The sequence below is a fragment of the Branchiostoma floridae genome, chromosome 16 (assembly GCF_000003815.2).
Source record: "Branchiostoma floridae strain S238N-H82 chromosome 16, Bfl_VNyyK, whole genome shotgun sequence".
In the NCBI taxonomy this organism is placed as follows: Eukaryota; Metazoa; Chordata; class Leptocardii; order Amphioxiformes; family Branchiostomatidae; genus Branchiostoma; species Branchiostoma floridae.
The window spans coordinates 6743436-6765955 of record NC_049994.1 but is presented as its reverse complement, the minus strand read 5'-3'; the positions used below and the strand labels follow the sequence as shown (position 1 = coordinate 6765955).

At 41.5% G+C, this 22520-nt stretch overlaps 2 protein-coding genes across 2 annotated transcripts in view; both read right to left on the bottom strand.

The window, feature by feature from the left end:
• Nucleotides 1-2387, bottom strand: part of LOC118403885 (cytochrome P450 2U1-like) — a 3974-nt gene extending 1587 nt beyond the window's left edge. Inside the window, exons 1-5 of the mRNA XM_035802739.1 lie at nucleotides 2161-2387; nucleotides 1235-1785; nucleotides 1004-1102; nucleotides 517-711; nucleotides 189-315 (exon numbers count right to left, since the gene is read on the bottom strand). Of these exons, the coding sequence (XP_035658632.1) occupies nucleotides 189-315; nucleotides 517-711; nucleotides 1004-1102; nucleotides 1235-1785; nucleotides 2161-2320 (1132 nt within the window). The 5' untranslated portion in view covers nucleotides 2321-2387. The remainder of the gene's footprint in view (nucleotides 1-188; nucleotides 316-516; nucleotides 712-1003; nucleotides 1103-1234; nucleotides 1786-2160) is intronic.
• A 4575-nt stretch (nucleotides 2388-6962) lies between these two features.
• Nucleotides 6963-20759, bottom strand: LOC118403647 (kelch-like protein 18). The gene is made up of 11 exons (XM_035802421.1): nucleotides 20611-20759; nucleotides 18997-19127; nucleotides 18337-18477; nucleotides 15866-16064; nucleotides 14613-14773; nucleotides 12954-13087; nucleotides 12218-12440; nucleotides 11232-11336; nucleotides 10118-10229; nucleotides 8930-9056; nucleotides 6963-8145 (listed from the first exon to the last, which is right to left on the bottom strand). Exons 1-11 carry the CDS (start codon nucleotides 20725-20727, stop codon nucleotides 7883-7885), a joined length of 1713 nt encoding a protein of 570 aa, XP_035658314.1. The 5' UTR covers nucleotides 20728-20759; the 3' UTR covers nucleotides 6963-7882.
• Between the last annotated feature and the right edge of the window lie 1761 nt (nucleotides 20760-22520).

Here is a 22520-nt window from a genome sequence, read left to right as displayed (position 1 = left end):
CCCCCCCCCCCCCCCCCCTTCCTCCAACCACCCCCCACCCCTCGAACGCTTTTAGAAATACGTGGTGGACGTCGCCTCACAAAAAAACGTACGGCGGGTTGTGCCCTTAGCTATACCCATCATCATGAATGTATATTGTATTTGCTCAGTGTATTGGTGGATAGCTACAAGCTCCTACATTGACTCACCGATACCAAACGGGATGACCGCCTCGTGTTTGACGAAGTTTCCGTCCTGATCCAGGAAACGTTCGGGTTGGAAGGTGTTCGGATCCGGGAACAGCTGAGGGTCCATGTGCACGGACCACAGGTTGATCTGGAACACATGCATGGAAGAATGGTTAAACGATGACTACATGGTTGAAAAAATAAGTGATTGATTGAATGAATGGTTGAGAGACAAAATACAGATGGAGATAGATATGGATAGATAAAAGACGAATACAGATTGTGCCGGTGTACGGATCAGTCTATGGATATATATAGAGGAAAAAATCAAAACCAAAATTTTTCTTACAAAAATCGTAGCTTCCTGGGGGATGTTGTAGCCATTCAGGGTGGTGTCCCTGGACGCTGCGTGTGGAACACTGAGCGGCACGATGGCTTTAATTCGCTGGACTTCCGCTAGGGTCGCTGCTGTGTAGGGCAGCTGGTTCCGTTGTGCGTAGGACGGCGCGCTCTGCCCTAGCACCGAGTCTATCTCCTGATGAACCTGTGTGGACACATGCTTGCCGTTATTGGGTGTTTGACGTCACGTGATTATTACGTAATCTTGCTTCCGCCATGTTGATGGGTGAAACTAGTCGGTGAGGAAGGTTTAAACACGTTATTGTCCGTACTTTTACTCTGCATAACTAAGGAGGATCAACATTTCCTTTCTTAGGATTACCAAAAAAAAAAAGGTTTCCTTGTGACAGCCTGCTACTGTCCTTACATTCAAACTACCGCATTAAAGCTGAAAAAGGCGTTGTCTATTATCTTACTAAAAGTTGCCGGGAACTTGCCTTTTCCTGGATGTCTGGGTTGAGCATCATGTACAGCAGGGCCCAGCGAGTGGTGGTGGCGGTGGTCTCAGTACCGGCCAAGAACAAGTCTATCAGCACCTGGGGGAAAACATATTAGTCAGTTTCATCTGCAAATCTTTTATTCGTCAATTCACTCATTCACTCATCAAATCCTTCCTTGTCTATTGATTCGTCTACCCATTCATCCATCAATCCTCCATCTTAACGCACCTCTTGCAGCTCCTTGTCGGTGAAGTTCTCCCGAGCTTTTTCCTCCGGAGCCCGCTGCTGCTCTAGGAGAAAGGCGTCTATAAAGTCCCGGATGTCGTTTGGGTCAAAGGTCTGCCTGTGCTTCTCTATCTGTTCACGGCAGAACTCTTGGAGAGTCACTAACATTTTTGTCCCTTTTTCTTGTATAGAGTTTCCTCTAAAACGGAGGTACCGAAACACGGGGAGTATGTTTCCAAGCCTGTCCATGAAAGAAGGCTTTGTTTCAACTACCGCGTTCAACAGGTGAATCAGTCGTCGGAATTCAGGGTCGCCGTATTCAAATCTGCCCCCAAAGACAATCGAACAAATAATGTTACTGACAGCGTTTTGCATCATGATTTTTAGATCGAATGGTTGTCCGTTATGCGATAGAATTTCCTGGACAAGCGCGTTGCCTTCTTCGTTGACTTTTCCCTCCAAACTCCGCTTGCCGAAGCCGAAGTCCCGGAGAGTCATCAGGGCGAATTTGCGCTGGTGTTTCCAGTGCGGTCCATAGGCAGCATGCAGGACACCTGGAAATATAGAGTGCTTTTGTTGGACATGTTTTTGTGCATTAGTGTTAACTTGATATTGTGTCAAAACTGACAAGAAAGACAAAACTGCTGAGGCACTAGACTCCGTTGCAGTCTGCGGAACGGGGCTGGCTTTATTATTTGGGGGGGGGGGGGCGTTTCAACGAGTTCGCGATTTTCTTGGGACAACTGACCAACTACGGCAGACCGTGATGTGTCATGCGGAAAATATTTTCAGCAATGAAGAGGTGTCAATATGGTGAAGATTGTAACGTTCATGCACTCACAGAATTTCGACCAAAACATCGGCCATGCTGATCAGAAGAAATGGATAAGGTATGCATAACGAATTTACCATAAGAGACGTTTCGTTACCTTTAGCTGCATTTTTTGTCGTTTCATCTCCACGTATATCTGCCATTGTTGGCGGTAGTTTGCGACTGGAGAAATCTTCAGCTCTCTTGACCAGGGCGTTCCGGATAGTCTCGTACCCAGAGAGGACGATGGCAGGACCCTGGCCCGTCCATATGGTCATGACGTCACCATACTGTTTGGACAGCTCCGTGAAAGTAGCGGGAAGAAAGGCGGACTGAGAGGAATAAAATGTGGAAAAAAATATTCAAATATATAAAAAGTTCAATTCATCTTGTATAAATATCTGTAAACTCATCTCAGATGGACTCTTTAACTGTTCAACCAATGATCACTAATATGCAGCCCAAGATCGAATACATGTACATGAAGAAATCCCACGAATGTATTCAACTCGACCACAATCTTCAGCGCACGAAAACCCAGATTTCCGGTACTTCCCAGGCAGGTATAGCCTCCTTCACCGGTCTCTCTGGAGGCTTTGGAGTAAGTTATTGGGGGTAGAGGGTGCGTTGGTGCCGCTTCGCGATTTTTAACCGGGGACACGCCCTGGGAAAGGAAAATATACCGGGAAGCGTGTACATGTACTGGCTAAGCTTGTATTGGCCCCCAGTACAAGCTTCCCGGTATATTTTCCTTTCCCGGCGTGTTCCCGGTTAAAAATCACGAAACCCCCAACAACAAGGCCCCAAAGAGAGGCCGGTGAAGGAGGCTAGGGCAGGTACACGTCCGTTAAACCTGGCGCGGGCAGGCAGTTTGAATGGTTTTCCGGGTCCGGAGTGTGCGCACGGTAAAAATCCTGCGTATTTTTCTGCACAGTCGGCTGTGCGGTGGTTCCCAGGCCTGCACAGTCCACGTGTTTCCACGCCGGGTAGATAACAATAAGCAGTACAGTTTATTTATCCCATTTTTAGCCCTGAAAAAATATTTTGGAAACATGTGCTAACTACAAAGCGTTGTGCTAACATAGGGTGCAAACCTTAAATCCATTTTATACCAGTGTTCATTGAACATCTTTAGTATAATAATGGGATAACACCCCCGCTATCCCATTTTTTTTTTTTGCCAATAGGTAGTTCTTGACTCTTTTTAGTATATTAAAGGGATAACACCCCCGCTATCCCATTTTTTTGGACAATAGGTACTTCTTAAATCTCTCTTTAGTATGATAAAGGAATAACACCCCCGCTATCCCATTTTTTTGCCAATTCAAGAAGTACCTAAGCTCACCTTGGCTAACAAGGGGATGTTCCCGAGAAGCGGCCAACCCTTGGGTCCGGGCGGGAGGTTTCTGGGCCGCTGGAGATACAGATATGTCAGCAGACACACACATGTAGCCGCCAGAAACGTCGGTATGCTGGCATAATGACGAGCAGTCGTCACGATTTCCAGCAAAATACTCATCTTTGTACTCTTAACTGCGTATCGTTACAGAAATTGTTAAAGAAAACGCTGCAGAAACGTTCACAAAAGAACTGTTCGCCTCTGCCCTCTACTGGCTGGGACACCCCAATATATTCCATTGGGACGTACCAAAGCGCCTTGATAGGGGTGATATCTGATAATTCCCAAATATATTATTCAAATCTCAATGCAAAGTCAAATTTTTTCTAGGAAAATAAGTATCTGTTGCTATTCTAGTGTCGTACATGCATACGTATACAAATGTAGCACGCTTTATGATAAAATAACCAGCCAACTCTAAAACATAACAAATCCCTCACCAGTTTCAATGTGTGGTATGCCCCTATTGTGAAGGCCAAAAAGACTATTTGACATTGCGGACGCTGAACCCTTGTGTCATCCAGGGTGAATGACCCCACGGTCACGAAGACAACTACAGCTGTCATTGGAAAAACAAACAACACTATGAAACAGAGTAAAATCATTGGTTTCTATCTGTTGGTACAATCGATTCCAGATACAGTAATATCAAAAATCAAGATATATTTATAATTAGGTTTTCTATCAATGGTAGATGATAGCATTCTATAACATCTCCTTGTGACGTTATTCTGCTACCATGTTAAGTTATTCAAAGGGCACAACTCGCCGTACGTGCAAATACGTGCTGTCTACGTGCCAAAACGTGGGCAATCTTTAGGGATCCGTAAGTGATAAGTACCGCCTCCGTACAAACTCATAGGGAATACGACAGATTAACTTTACGTTCAGGCAAAACTCTGTGTGCCATCGGGCTGCGGACTCGCCCCCCGTACGTACCAGTACGAGCGACGCGCCTGCCCTGTGCAGCCTGAACGTTTTCAGAAATATGTGTCGGACGTGGCCTCCCCAAAAAACGTACGGACAAATTGCACGTACGGCGGGTTGTGCCCTTAGCTTTACTGGCAGATGTAACCTACATGGAGCGCGAGAACTAGTATGTCAGTTCTGTCCCTCTCTATCTACCTGTGTATTTCTTTTATCTATATCTTATACCTGTTTCTCTTACATTTGTATTGCCTAATTACAAATTTCATGTTGTTTTCATTTGTCTACTGTATGGAGCGTTACCGGCGACCTGAAATTCGTTCTTGAATTAAATCCGATTTAAGTTGTCAAACAACAGATACGTTCTATACAGACCTGATCTTACTCTACTCTGTTGTTTACCAGCTCACAAATTCAATACACGTAATTGTATTCCTTCTGAGCCACTGAAGCTGTTGTTTAGGAATGTGGTAATTAGTGGGTGCAGTAGATGTATACCGAACTGACCGAGAGGTCAATGACCGTAATATCAGGGATTTTGCCTAATTTAAAGGTGAATGACCCCTTGGTCACCTGCATATAAACTCAAGGCCACATACATGTTTGTTTGATTATATAAATGATATCCGCACGCGCATCAATTTTGGTCTTTAAAATCAATGTTGTAAATCGTACAAAGACACAATATCTGAGCATTTTTTATGCTGTAGACTTAAACAACAGTAAAGTGACAGAAGTCGATGTGAAAGGAAGAAAAAAATGAATAATCATACTATGTGTGCTGAGTCATTTGTGCAACCTTCCATACCACTTACATTTCATAACTAAGACACCTTTTCTTGTCATACTTCTTTTTTGTTTGCACGCTCGCATCAGTTTTGGGTTTCCCAGAGGATGTCATATATATAATCAAATCTACCCGGCCTTATCGTGTACAAACATACAGGGTGTTAGGTATGCTATCCGTGGATGTTGTGGCCGACCATATACAGCAGAAGACAGTTAATGGCACAACGAACAACTGTACACTTTTAGAATCCCAAAGTCCCGTAGTGGTGCGGTCCAGCTGAATCACTTCGCTTTGCCGCACCATCTGGACAATTGCTCAAAATATACTGGGGCAAATGGGGGGTCCAATTAAACGGCTTCTATTGTACGATTATTGCAACTGGGCGATTGTATCAAAGAAAATGGACTCTACGATGACATCAGGTTACACGGAAGACCGGCTTCCAGGGTCAGTCTTTTGTGTTATTGACAAATTACTAGTATCTGACCGTTCGGTCATCTGTATAGTTTAATTACGTAGCTATTTTACGTTGCGGGATGTAATTTGTACCATGTTGTGTGCCTCCAAGATCAGTGGCAGTAGCGATCTGACGTGATCAGTCAGAGGGCCTGGGTAGCTGGTTTCACCTGCCTAACTATCACTCTGTGAACTAAAATTCTTGGCTACTATTTGGATTCGTCGTTTTTTTCTCAGGCGACAGCCATTTTTAGGGGGTGAAATCCCACCCGGGGCTGTGATAATCTTCCAAGCCATCAACCAATATGAATGTTGTGGTGCATCTTTTGTAAAACATTACAGGTATTGTGGAAAGGCATTCTGTGCTGGGTAGGTCGTAAGACTTGCGCTCGGGCACGTATGCAAAAAGTTAGTCCGCGTATTGTCTCATTGTTCATATACAATGTATTTTGATCTACTAGTAATCATAATTTCTCCTAGTAGAATTGGAGATTGTCCTACTAGAATCGGAGTTTTCCTAGGACAGATCCCAATCACAGTCTGTTTCCTTTATATCAGCATCATTTGAGTTTGAATCAAAGTTTGTCCTAGGACAGATCCCGATTGTAATCTGTACTTATTCACCGATTGTCCTAAGACAGATTCTGACTGCAGTCTGATCGAAATCTGTCATACATATCAACAATACAGAATTAATTTTTTCGGCAATCTACAGAACCTGCTATGCAATACTCTTGACTTCAATAGTTAATCCGAATCAGCCCGTATCCATTACCTATTAAGGGGTTCACCCTTCCTGTCACATTCTACAAACTGCAGTATCTTACAGATAACCCGGTCATATATTGTACATACCAAACGTTTTGCAATTACCTTGTAACATGACTTATATGTAAATAGCTGTGAACTGTTTGTTTTGATATTGTCATTTATTTGTTCTTGTCAGTTATCCTTTTTTTAAAGGTGATGTGAATATTAGCGTACTGCTAGAGTACATTACCTCTCTGTCTCGTTTTGTACTTTGATGTTGAATAAATAAAAATTAAAAGAAAATCTGTCATAGGATAATCGACAATTATCCTAAATCGCAATCTCTTCTTTTACAAAGAATTTACAGCATGGGTACACGTTTGATCACTGTTCACACGTTTTTCTCGTTACTTACCAACTGATTTTTTTTTCAAAAAGACGTTGCCTGGAATGTATTGACTGCAATGATTTAAAATTTTGAGGATATTGATAAAAGGCTTAATACTACGAAGTTGTGCCTCATAATTTGATTTGCGCTTATTATTTCTGGATGAGGCCGAGAACTTACAGATCACCCCTCGTAGCTATAGAATGAGAAAGGATCCCAGAGTTTTCTTGGCATCATTAAAAATCACTTTTTATTCCACACATTTCACAAAATGTACTACTGTCTATACAGACTACGTCCACGTAATGTAACGTACGATATATACAATCACTCCATTCTTCATAACGATATAGAGTGGAGAGCTACCGATTACTAACTTTTAATAAGATTTTTGATAAATTTACTGAAATCTTGTTGCGAATCATGGACAGATTTTATGTCCATTTTATAAATTTGACATTCATAATTTGCATATCTAATCAAAGAAATATGTTGCAACTTGGTCAAGAAAGTTGGCATGTGTCTATTACAATGATTGATGGCACAAAAAAAGTAGGGCCGAGAAAACCAATGTAGTGATCCAAAAGTCTGTTAATATGATAACTCTTTCCCACCAGTCATTCAAAAACTTTGGTCCTTAAAAGATATGGACAGGTATAATTGCACAGAGGAAAAAATGTACATATAATTATGATTCTCCAAAAGCCATATATACACAAAAGTTATGATAGTCACAATAATACTTGTGTCATGCTACACCAATTTCATATCTCTTGTCCTCTGTGGCTCCATCATTTTCTGTCTAGAAATAACACAATATCAATGCAGCTTTCAATAGCTTAGGCCATGTTGATTTGATTACTGAATCGAGACCTTTTGAAATACTATTTCCTGCATTTTGAGGTGTAAAGTTTGCTGGTAGACTAAGCTATTCAATGGCATCTGTTTTCAATGGTGAAAAATTGCACAAGGGAGACATTTTGTTATATCTTCACATATCAACTTCTTTATGTCACAGAGGACAAAATGTGCAATTTTTTTTCCATCCCCAGCTGCAATATGCCATCAAAGGACAGTAAGACGGGTGCTGGCTACAACCCTGATGCACTGTCAGATGAGGCAAGGTTCGGTCATGATGTTGTGAGCCAAGGTATGACCCCCACCCCCACCCCTCCCTCATGAGCACACATTGGCGCCACATAAGTCCACGTATTTGTCTCAGGAGTGTACACCTCAACCGTGTTTAAGTTCGTTTTCCCATCGTATCCCCCGATGGCGTAAAGGCGGCCGCAGGTTGAGACCACGGCCACTCGACTGCGCCGGTTGTTCATCGGTGCGACAAACGTCCACAGGTTTGTGGCTGGGTCGTACATTTCAACAGAGTCCAGAAAACCTACAGAGAAACATTGGTCAGGAAAATTGGTTCATTCCCATTTCTCAAAAGCATTGATACTGTAAATGTATTTAAGTTTGCGGGGATTTAATTTCGCGGTAGCGGGAAAAAGGACTTTTTGTGGTGGTTTTATTTTTGCCGTAACACCATAGAATGCAGTCTAATACCATGATAGAATAATGTTCGCGGTGGTTTTAAGTTCGCGGTCAAGTGGTCACCGCGAAAACAGCAAACATTAATTCACCGCGAACATTTCTGCATTTACAGTACTTTCCCTCAAAAAACAATTTGCATGCTTGAAAAAAAATTGCTGGCCAAAATTTTTTTTTAAATGTGTCACTCCAATAAAGTTTAATTAACCTAATAGCTAGGTAAGAGGGAAAGACAGAGAGGATGGTTACTGTATCTGTATCAGATATAGCCGGTATAACCGCCCTTCGGCATAACACACCAGGTTTAATCATGGAGCTTTCATTAGTTGATAAAAGCTCCTTGGTTTAATGGATTAACTCTTGCAGCACAAATGGCTGAATTGTGGTGGGTAAAAAATCATGACTTATAAAGGTAGTTAACATCTTAAAAATGTTTATAAGGTGACATAGTAAAATAAATTAACATCTAGTTCTTTAAAATATTTGACTCAAGTAAAGACCCTAAGACATACACATGTATATAATTGTTGTTAACTACGAATATTACACTTTTCACACATTAGAGTGCAGTCCTACATGTTAAGTCCAAAATGTTATTCTTGGCTCCAGATAAACATGTTAAATCTGCATACCTGAGCCATCGTATCCCCCGCAAGCATACAGTTTCCCGTCCAGTCCCGCTACACCAAGTCTGCAGCGCTTGGTCAGCATCGGTGATATCAGACTCCACCGGTACGTGTGGGGGTTATACACCTCAACCTGGGCACAAAACAAAAAACAAATATTTATAAAAATCCATTCATCAGATTCAGATGATGTAGTAATTGGCATAGTAAAAAAATTATTCAAGTTATTTCCGTTAAGTGTCATCTACATTTATTATTTTTATCTAGAGCCCATCAAACATTCCTAATCAGAGACGACGGTTGATACCAACTTTTGGGGCACCTTTGACACTGGTCAGGTCACATAATATATTAGGCTTTGGGTCATTTCAACTTCAAAAGGACTGATCAAAAGCTTGTTGGTAAGCACATTGCATTTTGTACAGAATTTTTAAATTTATACTAAACCAAAAAAGCTATGCTGAAAACATTCTTGCTCTATACAAATAGTATTCTCAAGTAGACAAACTCTGTACTGTAGTGCTTGCACAACAGTGTGGCCCAAGGGCTATAGAATAGAGATGGAAACTGCTCCATACACCAGAGGGTGTATAAAGAATTATACTTTCAATCAAAACAAATACTAGAAGTCTTTTTCCCTCTTTGCACTGTTGTGCACTGAAATATTATTCAACAACTTTAAAATGTAGATATATATAGTAAGGTATCATTCATGTACTACTCCAAGTGGGCACCCTAAAAGAGTTCCAAGCCAAAAACTGAACGACTGCATGGACACGTAATTTTAGCGGTGAGATATTCTCTTTAAGCCAGCGGTTAGATTGGGTAAAGTTTGTTCGTAACTGAAGAAATTAGCAGGTAATGTTTGGCAACATCGCGCAATGTCTTTGGTACACAGTCCTAGGTTCTGAGTGGTGCACACGAACAGCAAGAAAGTGCCTAATGCTTGGAGTGACAAAGTGTAGTTTGTTATTGCTATAAACAAAGAGTGTATGTTTATTGGTAATTGGTAATTTTTTTTCTCATGATCTAAAGAAAATGTGCTCAAGAAAGAATGAATAATATGGAGAGGTTTTCTGTAGCGTCATTATGAATGCGCCCATGTAACATAATATATATATTTTGTATTACTTTCAATGGAGTGAAAAAGCTTCTGAATGAGACAATAATTTCTCACACAGCCATCATACTTACAGAGTGAAATATCTGGAGCCCATCGTGACCCCCGAGAGCATACAGTTGACCCTCGAACGCAGCGATTCCCGCTGCACTGCGAGATCTGATCATCTGGGTTACCAGGTTCCATCTGCAGGGAGTCAACAATACCATTCAATAATCTACATTTTATTCAATATAAAACTTTATTATAGCCAAATGATGAAGAAGTTCATGCCCGAGGGCTAATTGCAAGTGCATAGTATAGACATAGTAGATATACAAGTGACAATGAACAGTTATAAACAATATTCTACTCTAATACTAGTGTTGGCTATTTCTAAACAGGTTTGGGTTTGACATCTTTCTTGGATCAGAGGGAGACGAAAAGCCCCAACTTTTCTACAATTTGTGGGTTCTGCAATTTCAAGAGAAAAGTGGCTTTCTGTTTGTCTGCGAGTGTGGGAAGTTGGGATATGTCTTTTTGGCTTCTCTAAACAAAGTGATTCTTTCAGTTTGGTTGAATGAACACTTGGAAATAAAAAGTGTTTTGTCTTCCACTGCTTTCAATGTATAGTATTTGCAAATTCTTTCACACACTGGTAATCTCTTGTATCTCCCTCTTTCTACTTTGAAAGGATGAGGACTGATTCTGACTGTGAATGATATTGCTCAATGAAAAGACCCCATTTTACAATGAACACCTGCCATTATTACTCCATAATGACCATGTTTTACAAGGTTTCCGTTGGATCACTATTTGTAATGTTACCGTACACTTTGCTCAGTGGTTTATTTGGTTGTTATAGCAACTAACTATGCTTGTAAATATACTGTAAATGCAGAAACTTTCGCGGTGGTTTAATGTTCGCGGTTTTTGCGGAGGCTGCATCACTGCAAATTTAAAAACACCTGGACGCACATTTTTCGATAACAAGACACTGCAGTGCATGGCACTATACCGCAAACTTAAAACCACCGCGAAAAGTTCATTTTCCCAGTACTGCAAAATTAAATATCCGCGAACTTAAATGCATTTACAGTACCATATGCACCTCAGGCCGGGTCATTAACATTATAATGACACACTCTGGCATACACTGCAAAGTTTTACCTGTTGTTAAAATCTTACTATTGAAAGAAGTAAACTTACTTTCTGGTATCGGGATCGTAACACTCCACGCTACTTAGAGACGATATCCCATCGTACCCTCCACAGACGTAGAGTTTTCCTACTAGAGTCGCTGCTCCTAAAGCACTGTGGGAACAAAATAGTCAAATATATGTTTCGTTGAAGAGGTTCATCAGTCACATATGTGTAAAGTCACTAGCAATTTTTTTCCAACAGTGACTGTTTTAAAGGCAGAGAATGTATTTTTTTTTAAGGTCTGACAGCACATCTTGGTCACGGAGAATGGCCTAGTCTCGATGTCATGGGGGGAGGCGGCGGGAGGGGGCAGATGATCTACGCAAGCCTTGTCTATTCTCGTGTTCTCTCGTGAGATCGAGACTAAGCCATTGTCTGTGACCAAGATGTCAGACATCGAAAATTGGGAGGTACACACTCTACCTTTAAAACAGTCACTGTTGGAAGAAAATAGTAAAAATATATGTTTGAAAGAAAACCTTGAAATTCATAACTTTCTGGCACAACTACAATAATTGTATATTCTGTTGGAACAGGACATTTAAAGCTACAGGTTGCCTTGAATATGAGAGGCTGCCCTGTATGGCATCAAAATGGTCCAGTGACTACAGGTAAGGCTTAGGTCGCATTTCCAAAGTTTTAAGAAACGAAAACTGTATACCTAGAAATATACACAGATCATTCTCATGAATCATATTTTGCCATTTTGTGTATTTTGATGTCTTTTATATCATTCTTTTTGCTTCCGAAAGCTGCCTGGCCTGGCCCAGCTTTGGAAATGTGACTTAAGGCTTTAAGACATTGGGAGGTCACAGATTCAACCCTGCAATTCTTAGTTATACGTTGTGTTGTTGGGAAAGTTCCCTCACCCCGCCCTTGTGGAAAATGGGTACCTGATTTCAGTTGTGGAGGTAAAAGGTGGTCGAAGGAGAGGGATAGACATTGAAAATAAAAACTTTCATAACCATTGTATACTATAAAATGTCCCATACCTCCTCTTGCTGTTCATTCCTGTTGTTAAACTCCACTTTCCTGTTTCTGCATCAAATTCCTCCACGGTACTGAGACGCACTTCGCCATCGTATCCACCGATAGCGTACAACTTTCCCGCGAGCACGGCGACGCCCACTCTGCTACGGAGTGATGCCATTGGTGGAGCCAGGTCCCACTGTTGCAGGATTGGGTCAAACACCTCCACTGTGCTCAAGGATTCTCCTGCAGTACAAGACAGTGGCACAATTGGGAGGATAAGAGAGACGACAGACTTCAAATTTCAGAATACAGTCTGAATATACCTCATTAAGCCTTCAAGGGCTATGATGATGAGCTGCTCAGATATCTTTTGATACCAGGCTTTTACCAAGACATGCGTCATGCCGTCATTTGGATGCGCTGTTCTTAAAATAACAAGAAATCGGACGCACTAGATGCCCTGACGCTGGGAGTAGATCCTCTGACAAGCATGAAATTCTGATTGGCCAGGGATGCCACTGGGTTATTTGACTGAGTAATTTTGCCCCTCAGGATACCTTAGAATGCACCATTTGAACTTAAAATTCTTGAAAACTCTTAATACTGCTTAATACTTAACCCCGCCGAGCCCTTGCTGCACTTCAAAAACTTTGGACCCCATAGGATAAAATTGTAGCTAAAAGCCTGGGCTAAACTGGATTGAGCACACTTATTACTTAAACTAATTACAGCCGGTGAGTGATTGACAGCTGTCACCTGCTTGTGTCAGTCCCCCCACAGCGTAGATCCGACCTGGAATGTCAGTACAACAGCGGGGACGGAGTCGACTACTGAGCTGGGACCTGCGCTGGGGCATGAGGTAGTAGTCCTTGGCTTCATCCACAAGATCCCTGAACAAAATAGGTGAAAAAAGATGCTTTAATATAATTCCTGATTTTTTGTGTACTTTTATGCTCGGTGCAATGGCCAAGTGAGTAGTAGAGTGTTTGCCTTGCATTCGGTAGGTCGTGAGTTCGATCCCCGGCCGAGTCATACCAAAGACTTTAAAAACTGGTACATGCTGCTTTCTCTGCTTAGCACTCAGCATTTGGGAAAGAGCATGGAAGTTGAGCACACACCACTACCGGTGGACTAGCCCCCTGCTGTAGTGATTGTTTTGTGTGGCCCAGGGCTACTGAAACAGAGATGGGCACCTCCCTATGCGCCATCAGGCGTGGGAAGGAACTTTGACTTTGACTTTTATGCTTACGGTTTTCCTTGTGACAACTGTAACATGAACTTATCATTACCGACAACAAATAATTCTCCACATTTTTTTTACGTGAACCTGCTGCCACAGCGAACATTTAGTTCTGAGAAAAAGTCAAATATCCTCAGACCATGAAGGTTAAAGGGTACCAAGAAGACAAAGTGAATTACAGTACTGTAAATGCATTCCAGTTTGCGGGGATTTACTTTTGCTGTAGCAGGAAAATGGAGTATTCATGGTGGTTTTACGTTTGCGGTAGCATAGACTCATACCACGATAATGGAAAAACGTTTGTGGTTGTTTTAAATTGGCGGTGAATGGGCTACCTCAAAAACCGTGAACACAAAACTACTGTAAATGCATTCAAGTTCGCGGGGATTTAATTTTGCGGTAGGGGGAAAATGGCCTTTTCACAGTGGTTTTAATTTCGCAGTGGCACCATGCACTGTAGTCTCTTACTGTTATGGAAAAATGTTTGCGGTGGTTTTAAATTTGCGGTGAAGCGACCGCCGCGAAAACCGCGAACATTAATCCACCGCGAACATTTCTGCATTTACAGTATTTTCTGCTATTACAGTATGCTTAATATAAGCATCCCTTTAACCATTTGTCCCTATCTGAAAATTTGCCCCTATCTCCTATCTGAAAATTTGGTGAATGAAGTATAAAAACTTATTGCTTAAACCATGCAGGAACATGCTGGATTCAAGACTAAGTCTGACATTTGTCACAGAACCCACATTTAGTCAATCAAGAAAGAGATACAGCCAACACTATGCTAGTAGCTCCTTGTTACAACAATGTCAATCACTTCCGTATCTGTTGTCAGATGGAAATCTTCAATATTATGTTTGCACCATATACTACAACTTACAAATGACCTTTCACTACATCTCTGTACCTATTAACAAGTTTTATTGCAAATTCTTGCCCGTGGGCTAATTGCAGGTAACATACAAGATTCAAACAGTGTAAAATACAATGTCACAAGTGTCTACTCTAGTCTAAAACTAGTAAAAGCTAACTCTAGATCCTGGGTTATTGGGTTCGACTCCTTTTTTGAAGACAGTGGAAGACGAAAGATCCCACCTTTTCTATTATGTGTGGGTTTTGTGATGGTTAAAGGAGAACTGTTTTAATTAACTAATAAGTATACACCATCCCACCTGCACTGGTGTGAGCTGCGTACCAGTTCCTCTGTCATGACTCTCTCGATGATGAACTGTGGCTTGAGCAGAGGCAGGCGAACCTTGGACATGAGATCCACCAGGTCTTCTTTTCTCCTCTCCTCATCATGGCGGATCCACTGGATAGCCGCTTCATACACCTGTGGAAATAAACAGCTTTTCTATTTATAGTTGTAACGTAGTTGTTTTGGAAAGTATCACTACACTTAATGTTCACCCAAGTTACAGGTCACTAAGCTTTCAGAAGCACTGTGTATGTACATGACATTTAAGATTTGCTTCCAGCTGTGCCACTGTTTAGCTCTTAATTTCTTAGCTTATCATGCACAAGTTCTACATCTTTGGTAGCTTTATCTGTTTTCAATGTATCTATTCTACTTGATTATATGATTGTTCATTTTTGTAAATTGTATGTGTTTGTGGTCAAGATTTCAGCCTGCTTCCTACTGTCCACAAATAAAAAATAAAGCAGCATGACTTGAGTAATACTTGTGACAATAACATCAAACTGAGTGAAAGTCACAATCGGCAGGAGAGTTCTCATTTTCTGATCCTTGAAAGTGCCTAGCTAATTTCCATAGCAACCGTTGCTAAGGAAACGATAACCACATAGCAATGAGAAGGCCTATAATTTTCTACAGCCATTTAAGGTATGTTAAAATCATCCATAAATGAAGCAATTAATTTCCAAACGTTTACTGACGAAAACAGAACTATAACCTTGTTAATGTTACATAACATACTCATTATAGAAAAAGTGGGATACTTTGTCTTCCACTGCTTCCGGAAAAGAAGTCAAACCCCAAATGCGTAGATTGTAGCTCTTAGCTGTACATATCATCACTAGAATAGCCTCTTGTTTCTACATATCACTATTGTTATCTATACCAAAGTCTTTTACTTTTTGTATGTTTACCATTTATTCTGTATGTTGCATGTTGCAATTATCTATTACGGACAAGAAGTTGCAAATAAACATTCAGGTTAATTAAATGAAATATAACTTGGAATCCTGTTAATACGAGCGATCGCTGTTGTTGTTTATATCCGGGGTATTCGGCGGTAGGTTCCTACCAGGACGACAGTAGATTGGATTAAAAATTGACATTTAAATTAGCAGATCCAATTACCGGTTAATATGTAAATCAATCGTTTGGCAAACACCTGCTTTTTGCCTACCACTGCATCACCATGACTTCATCGAATCGCTCGTATTGAAACATTTCACAAACCTCTTCCTCGTGTTTCACATTGAGTTCATCCCTGGAGAGCAGCTGCAGTACTTCAGCCTTCTGTAGAGACAGGAACTCCTCAGACTTGTACACCTCGATGAAGTTGTGCTGGATATACCTGTTGGATGCCTCGGCAAGATTGTGACACATGTACGTCTCTGAGAATCTCTTCACACCCAGACAGTTGTTAGGATGCAACCTGTAGAAAAACATACACAATAGTTAGTATTTGTAACAGGGCTCTATAGCCAGCGTCCGTTTTTCTGTCAATTGACGGAATTTGCTGCATGTGACGGAAAAATTTTCAAACCAATCCGTCAACCTTGACGGACAAAAATCCTTGGCGGAAGCTACAGGCGGCTTGGGGACACCATCCATGACCGTAAAAGCCAAACACTGTTTGTTTTGCTATTGTTATTATTGTTGACAAAGTGTGTCAGCGCCCTTTTGCATACGATAATCTCATTAAAAACCCGTTTTTCAAGGCCTCAGTTCAGTGTTTCTTACTCCTGGAATAGTGACTTTACACAGTTTTTGCGACAATGGGAATTGGCTGACGGAAAGAAATTTCAGGCAGGCTAGATACCTGATTTGTAGTCTTCTTTATTTACTTCCAAGAAGTTCCATGATAAATGGTATAGCTTTTGCTGTGTCTGTTTGTTTGTCGTCGTCGTCGTCGTCGTATCCATTTTTGATTATACTGCTGCTGGGATCCCTGTCACAGGGGTAGGCAGCAGTCGGATAGTCTTCACACTGTGCTTCCATGCTGCCCGTCCGTCCAGTGAGTCCAGCTCTGGGCTTCAACACCATGGTTTGCCTCGATGGCCGGACCCTGCCTTCCGCACCCGCAAGTCAGCGAGGCCCGCAACAATACCGGCTGCTCGTCGGTGACTGCTACCGGCACTGCCTGTGCCTTTATCTGTATGAAGAACTTTCCATTTCAGTTTGGATAGGGTTTTTTACGGCCGGATATCCTTCCTGACGCCAACCTGTAACCGCACTAACTGGGCTATCGGTATCACATCATCCATCACACCAGTCTGTCAGTTTATCGCCAGCTGCCGCAATGAAGCTACCCCAGGTCAGGTAGGAGCTTTGTGTCGGGGAGCTCATCCCTTAGACAGGCTGCTTCCACTTCAGCTGATGACCCCTGTCTGGCCAACTCGGTAACCCTGAGTAGGGGGAGGGGTCGAGGGCTGCCAGATCCTGTTCCTTATCGAAGAGGGACGGAAAACTGCTAAAGTGGGTTATAGAAATGTTGATGGGCCAAAGTAATTGAAGAAAAAGTCAATAAAAATATATATAAACAAGAGTGGGAGGGGGGCAGAAAGGCTGTTGGATATTGGCTTGTCATGCGGTCTAACTAAGTAAACAAAACAAAAAATGAACATAAGGACACATTAAACCCTGTCATCTACATCCAATAACACTAAAATTGGCCTACAAGAGACCCTCCACACAGAAGATTAAGATGGATACACATCCCATGTGCAGCAGGATCCAAGGATGCGGCCATCATGGATCTGACCCTTGACCTGTTACTGTTGACTTGTTGTGTCCTTGGATATTTGTGGTCAGCATGACATTAGAACGTCTGGATGCATTGTAATGATATTTGATATGTAAGTACTAGTACAAAGGTCAGGGTCAATTTTGGGCTCCCTGGTGTGTAGCCTTGGTAATTGCAGCAGAATTTTTCGTGTCTTCTGACTTGGATATGCTATGGTCTTGATATGTTTGTGGCAGATAGCTTGTGATGTAAGGAAGAAGTGATGTAGGTTTGGGCCCCCTAGCGGCTTGCTCTGGAAGTGCAGGGGCATTTTTCATACAAGCATCTTAAAATCTGAACAAGGCCATGAAACATATAGGAACAACCAATATACAGTAATAAAAAGGTAGAAACATTCAATGTAACAAAGATATTTGGGGGGGAGACAACGTTAAGAAACATGATGGAATAATAACATATACCTTCACAATACCAAAACAAACTTAACATATGTCTTAAGTTTGATTATGCAAATTAGCCCCTGATTTCCATGATTAGTATCAAATTATATACGGTATCTCCAAAGCTATATACATTCCAAATATTATGATGATCCATCAACCTCTTCCTTTGGAATTCCGGGATTTTTTTCCAATTGGGCAGTCATATACTGTAAATGCAGAAACTTTCGCGGTTCAAATTTTCAAGGCGGCCGCACACTTAAAACTACTGTGAACATGTTTTTAAGGCAGTAAGAGATTACAGTGCATGGTGCTACCGCGAACTTAAATCCACCACGAAAAGTCCCGCTTACGCAAAATTAAATCTCCGCGAACTTAAAATGCATTTACGGTACATACTATTGTTAGCCCTTAGAAAAAGGAAAATAGGGCCCAAAACACTGCAACTGAACTATCAGACCTCTTAGACTATTTTAAATGCACTAGGCTACTATCTTATCGCAGGCACAAGTGCCCCCTACCTGTCCTCCAGGAAACTGCAGCAGGCCTCCTTGACAGGATGCAGCTGGAGGAAGCTTGCAGCCACCAGGAGAGACTGGACATTGGTGACGTCCATCTGCACCTGGCCGCAGTACGCATAGTTGACCATTGCTTCCAGGGCACTGTGAGAAAGGAATTGATTACTTAATAAGTTAATACAGGGCATAAAGAAGAAGAAAAACTAAATTTGCATGGCAACTGTAAAGGATACAATGTATGGCAACTTGTACATACAATACATACAGAACAGTTTAACTACATGACTTGCTAGTATCTAAAAATCTAAGAAACTAATCTATTTCACAAATGATAATAGTATTAACAATCAGGCTGGCGTTATGTACTGCTTCAGGACAGTATAATATTGTTTCGTTTTTTTAAGGAGTTGTATATAAATTGACATTTACTACCCTGACACTAAAAGACTTAGCCCTGACACTCTTCCTGGCCAAGGGAACCTTTAGTTTGAGGCTAAGACCAAGTGTTTCATGCCAGTCTGAAATGTGAAGAAGGACTCAACGGGTATTTTTTCCGTAACTCAGTCGCAGTGATGACTTAAATCACCCATCCCCATAAAATTATCGTAAACATGTATTTCATTTTACATTACCTTCAAGTGTGTGAAAATGGTGTGACCTCACCTGGGTTCGATTCCTTGAATGCTGATCTCGTCTTGTTTACACTCCACCATGTCGTGTGTGAACATGGCGTGGAAGTACGGTATGGTGGCGGCCAGGACGATACGATGTGCCGTAAACTTGTGGTCACCAACCTGAACGCAAATACAAATGCCATCATTTTAGAGAGGAAATGAAAGGTACATAATATTTTATGCTAGTAACAGACAAGCAATATCCTGACTCAGGATTCGAACCTGCGCCACATTCAGGCCATCAAATCACAAACTCAGACGCTAAACCCATATGCCAAAAGGCTAAAGCCATTTGGCATGGTCAGTTTAGCAGTAATTGAACCCAACTGTTACACTACTCCCCCTTTTCTTTCCAAGATTCGTCCTCAGATCTCCGAGTTCAATATCCCTGTGTGGCACATCTCTAGCCTGTATCTCACACTGTCGGCATGGGAACCAATATTAGAAAGAGTAGAAACAGAAAGAAACAAATCCTGACACCCAGGATTTGAACCCACGCTAAATCTGGACTGCCAGATCACAACCCCAGATGCTAAACAGTTACGCCAAAAAGCTTAAAGCCATTTGGCATGGTCAGTTTAGCTGTCCTTGAACCCCACTGTTACAATATTTCATTTCCTTCACTGCAGAAAGTGTTGATTAGCTATTTTAAGCAGGCAAGGGTCCAGAGCTAGAATTTTGGCTGTTTTAATTGCTCACTTTATAATATGTACCGGTAGCTTGAAGGTGCTGCATTTGCTATGAATTTTGTACATTTCTACTGATTTTGCAGGCCTTATCTCAAAAAGATAAGTACATCTATGTACAGGCCAAAGTCCCTTGTACAGCATCTCATATGCACCGTGTTGTTGTTTTCTTAAGGATCAGTGTATTTACTAACACTACATACTACATGCCAACAGTGTCAGGGGCGACATATTTTGCTAGATCGGTGGTAAAAACTAATAATTTTGAAAATAGAGGAAATATTATATAAGTTGTAACAAGGACAAAACTGTGTATTATTACAGAAGTCGACCTATCAAAAACAATTATGATTTTTCAATTTCATCGAATTATCAGCTTGTAGATTAGCAGTGTGTGAATTAGGGGTGGGTACTGGTACAAGACTTTTTTTTTTTTTAGTAGTGGGCCATTCTGGAAAAAAACAGACCTGAAAACTAGAAAACGAACAGATTATACCGGCGGCAGATAGATGCACACATATTTTGGGGCTTCCCGGCGCGCCCAAGGAAATAACAAGAGCGAAGCAGCGCTGAAAGTCATTTTTACCAGGTTTCTACAGTCAAACCTGGTCTTAGTTACAGAGGCAGTTAGTATTGTTTACATCAAGCTATAGACCAATACTCCACCAAACAGATTCCTTTGTAGCGAAATGGACCATTGTTTTAAGTTTCCCCCATTCACATTTTATCACAAACAATTAGATCCAGGATCTGGACCGGACCTGAACCTGAATTCTCTGTACCGGTACCCACCCTTATTTCTCAAGTTTGACTGCAAACAACAAACGTACCGGTACCTCACCCGGCCCCTCCCAGCTAGAGGCGCTTACTATTCAATAGATACACGCATTAACCTCGTTCCAAGCACATCAACAGACCTTCAAGGTTACGTCACACAGCTTGCCCTGTCGCCTGATGTCCTGCATCAGAGAATAACCCTGAGAAGCGAAGTCAGAAGCCTGGAAAAGGACGGCGTCGTCCGCAAGGTCCGCCATGTTGGATGACCTCGAGGTCACTTAGTTGCGCGGTGCATGCTGGGAGAGTAACAGGTGGTTGTTCGTCTTTGATTGATTGATACACAAACATTACTCTCCAAGTAGAGGTTAGGCTCAGGCTGTTGTTTGTTTTTGACGTTTTTTAGTCGTTTTAATAGGGTGCGAGACATCAAGAAAGAGTACTAAATAGAAAGCCCAATAAGAACGAAAATAACGTCCAAAAACAGCCTAAGTCCAACCTCTGCTTGGAGAGTATATAAACCTCACTTTATGACGATTTGTAGCAATGGTTTTTTTGCGCGGGCGCACACAATATACTATAATGCGAGCAACCATTGGACAAACTTCAACAATAATGATGTATTCACCACAGTTCCCACCTCTCTGTTGTGCACGGAAGAATAACTACGGCCCTTGCCTAGTGCTCTGACGCACTACTTTATACCCGAACTACTATTGGGGACTGGGGTCGAACATAAATACCATGTTGTGAGTTTGGTTAGCCGTCATTGGGTAGTGGGAGTACCCATACTGTTTGGTTAGTTAGAGTTGCTGATTGTTCATCCAAATTGAGCTTTAGTTGGACACTGTAAGAGATTGATGATTGATATGTCAGTTGGCGCCCATTGGATTCCAGGTATCGAGATAGACATCGAGTTTAGTGTAGCACTTGACCAACTATCTCTGTTCTATCTAGATCTGGAATATCTGTACTGTACTGATTAGGGCTGGGTATCGGTACAGCGTACCGGTACAAAACCGGTTTTTCTTATTGGACCTGTCCAGAAAAACCGGACCTGAAAAAAATTAGGTGGACTGGATGTTAGACCGATTAGAAAATTGACAGATTATTTCATCAGGCATTCACACGTTTTAGCGCTTGCAGGTGAAAGAAAGCAACACGAGTGAAGTAGAGTAGAGTTTATAGTAATTTCTACCAAGTTTTACAGTCAATCGTACAGGTGCAGTTAGCGTTGTAGGATTTTAAAACGCCAGGGTAAGTCTAATACTCCACCAAACAGATTTCTTTGTAGTGAAATGGACCATTGGTATGAGTCATACTGAATCAGGTCCAGGTTCAGGTCCGGACCTGGACCTGATCCTTTGGACCTGAACCGGACCTGGACCTGAATTTTCTGTACCGGTACCCACCCCTTGTACTGATCATTACTCTGAATCTTTAGAAATACATCTTTAAACCTACTGCAACTTGACAAGAAGTAATTTGTGAAAGCATTTATTTAAATAAAACATATGTCACAGCATAAACACTGCTCACGGACAGGCTTGGTTTCTGACTTAGAATAAGCTAGTATGCGCTTGTTTGTTTGTAAGCTAATAACATAAAAGCTATATTAGCAACATCCAAATGTTACACAGGAAAGCAGAAAACTTAGTACTGTGGATCGCTTTGCTTTTACACAAATTTAAAAATGTTTTGATCACTGCGGTGTGACTAGTCATTAATCACTAGGCACATAGGTAAGGGTCCAAAGTCAAAGTCAAAGTCAAGTAAATACAGATTTTAGCATGACCCGTTAGTACATTGTCCTCGCAACATATAGGTGAGTTAATCAGTAAACACAGTACGTAATTAGTGCCTTTACTTGTTACTATCAAGAACCTTTAACATTTTGGAGATTACGATATCCTTTTTATGTACATTTCCATTCGTGAAAGAGTTCACAATGGATCAGGAAGCATTCGGAAAGGAGCTGGCTTGAATTAAGTATGGTTAGTAGTGGTTAAGAGTAGGTTCAAAAGCATTCGGGACAAACAAGGGCGTGCTCTAT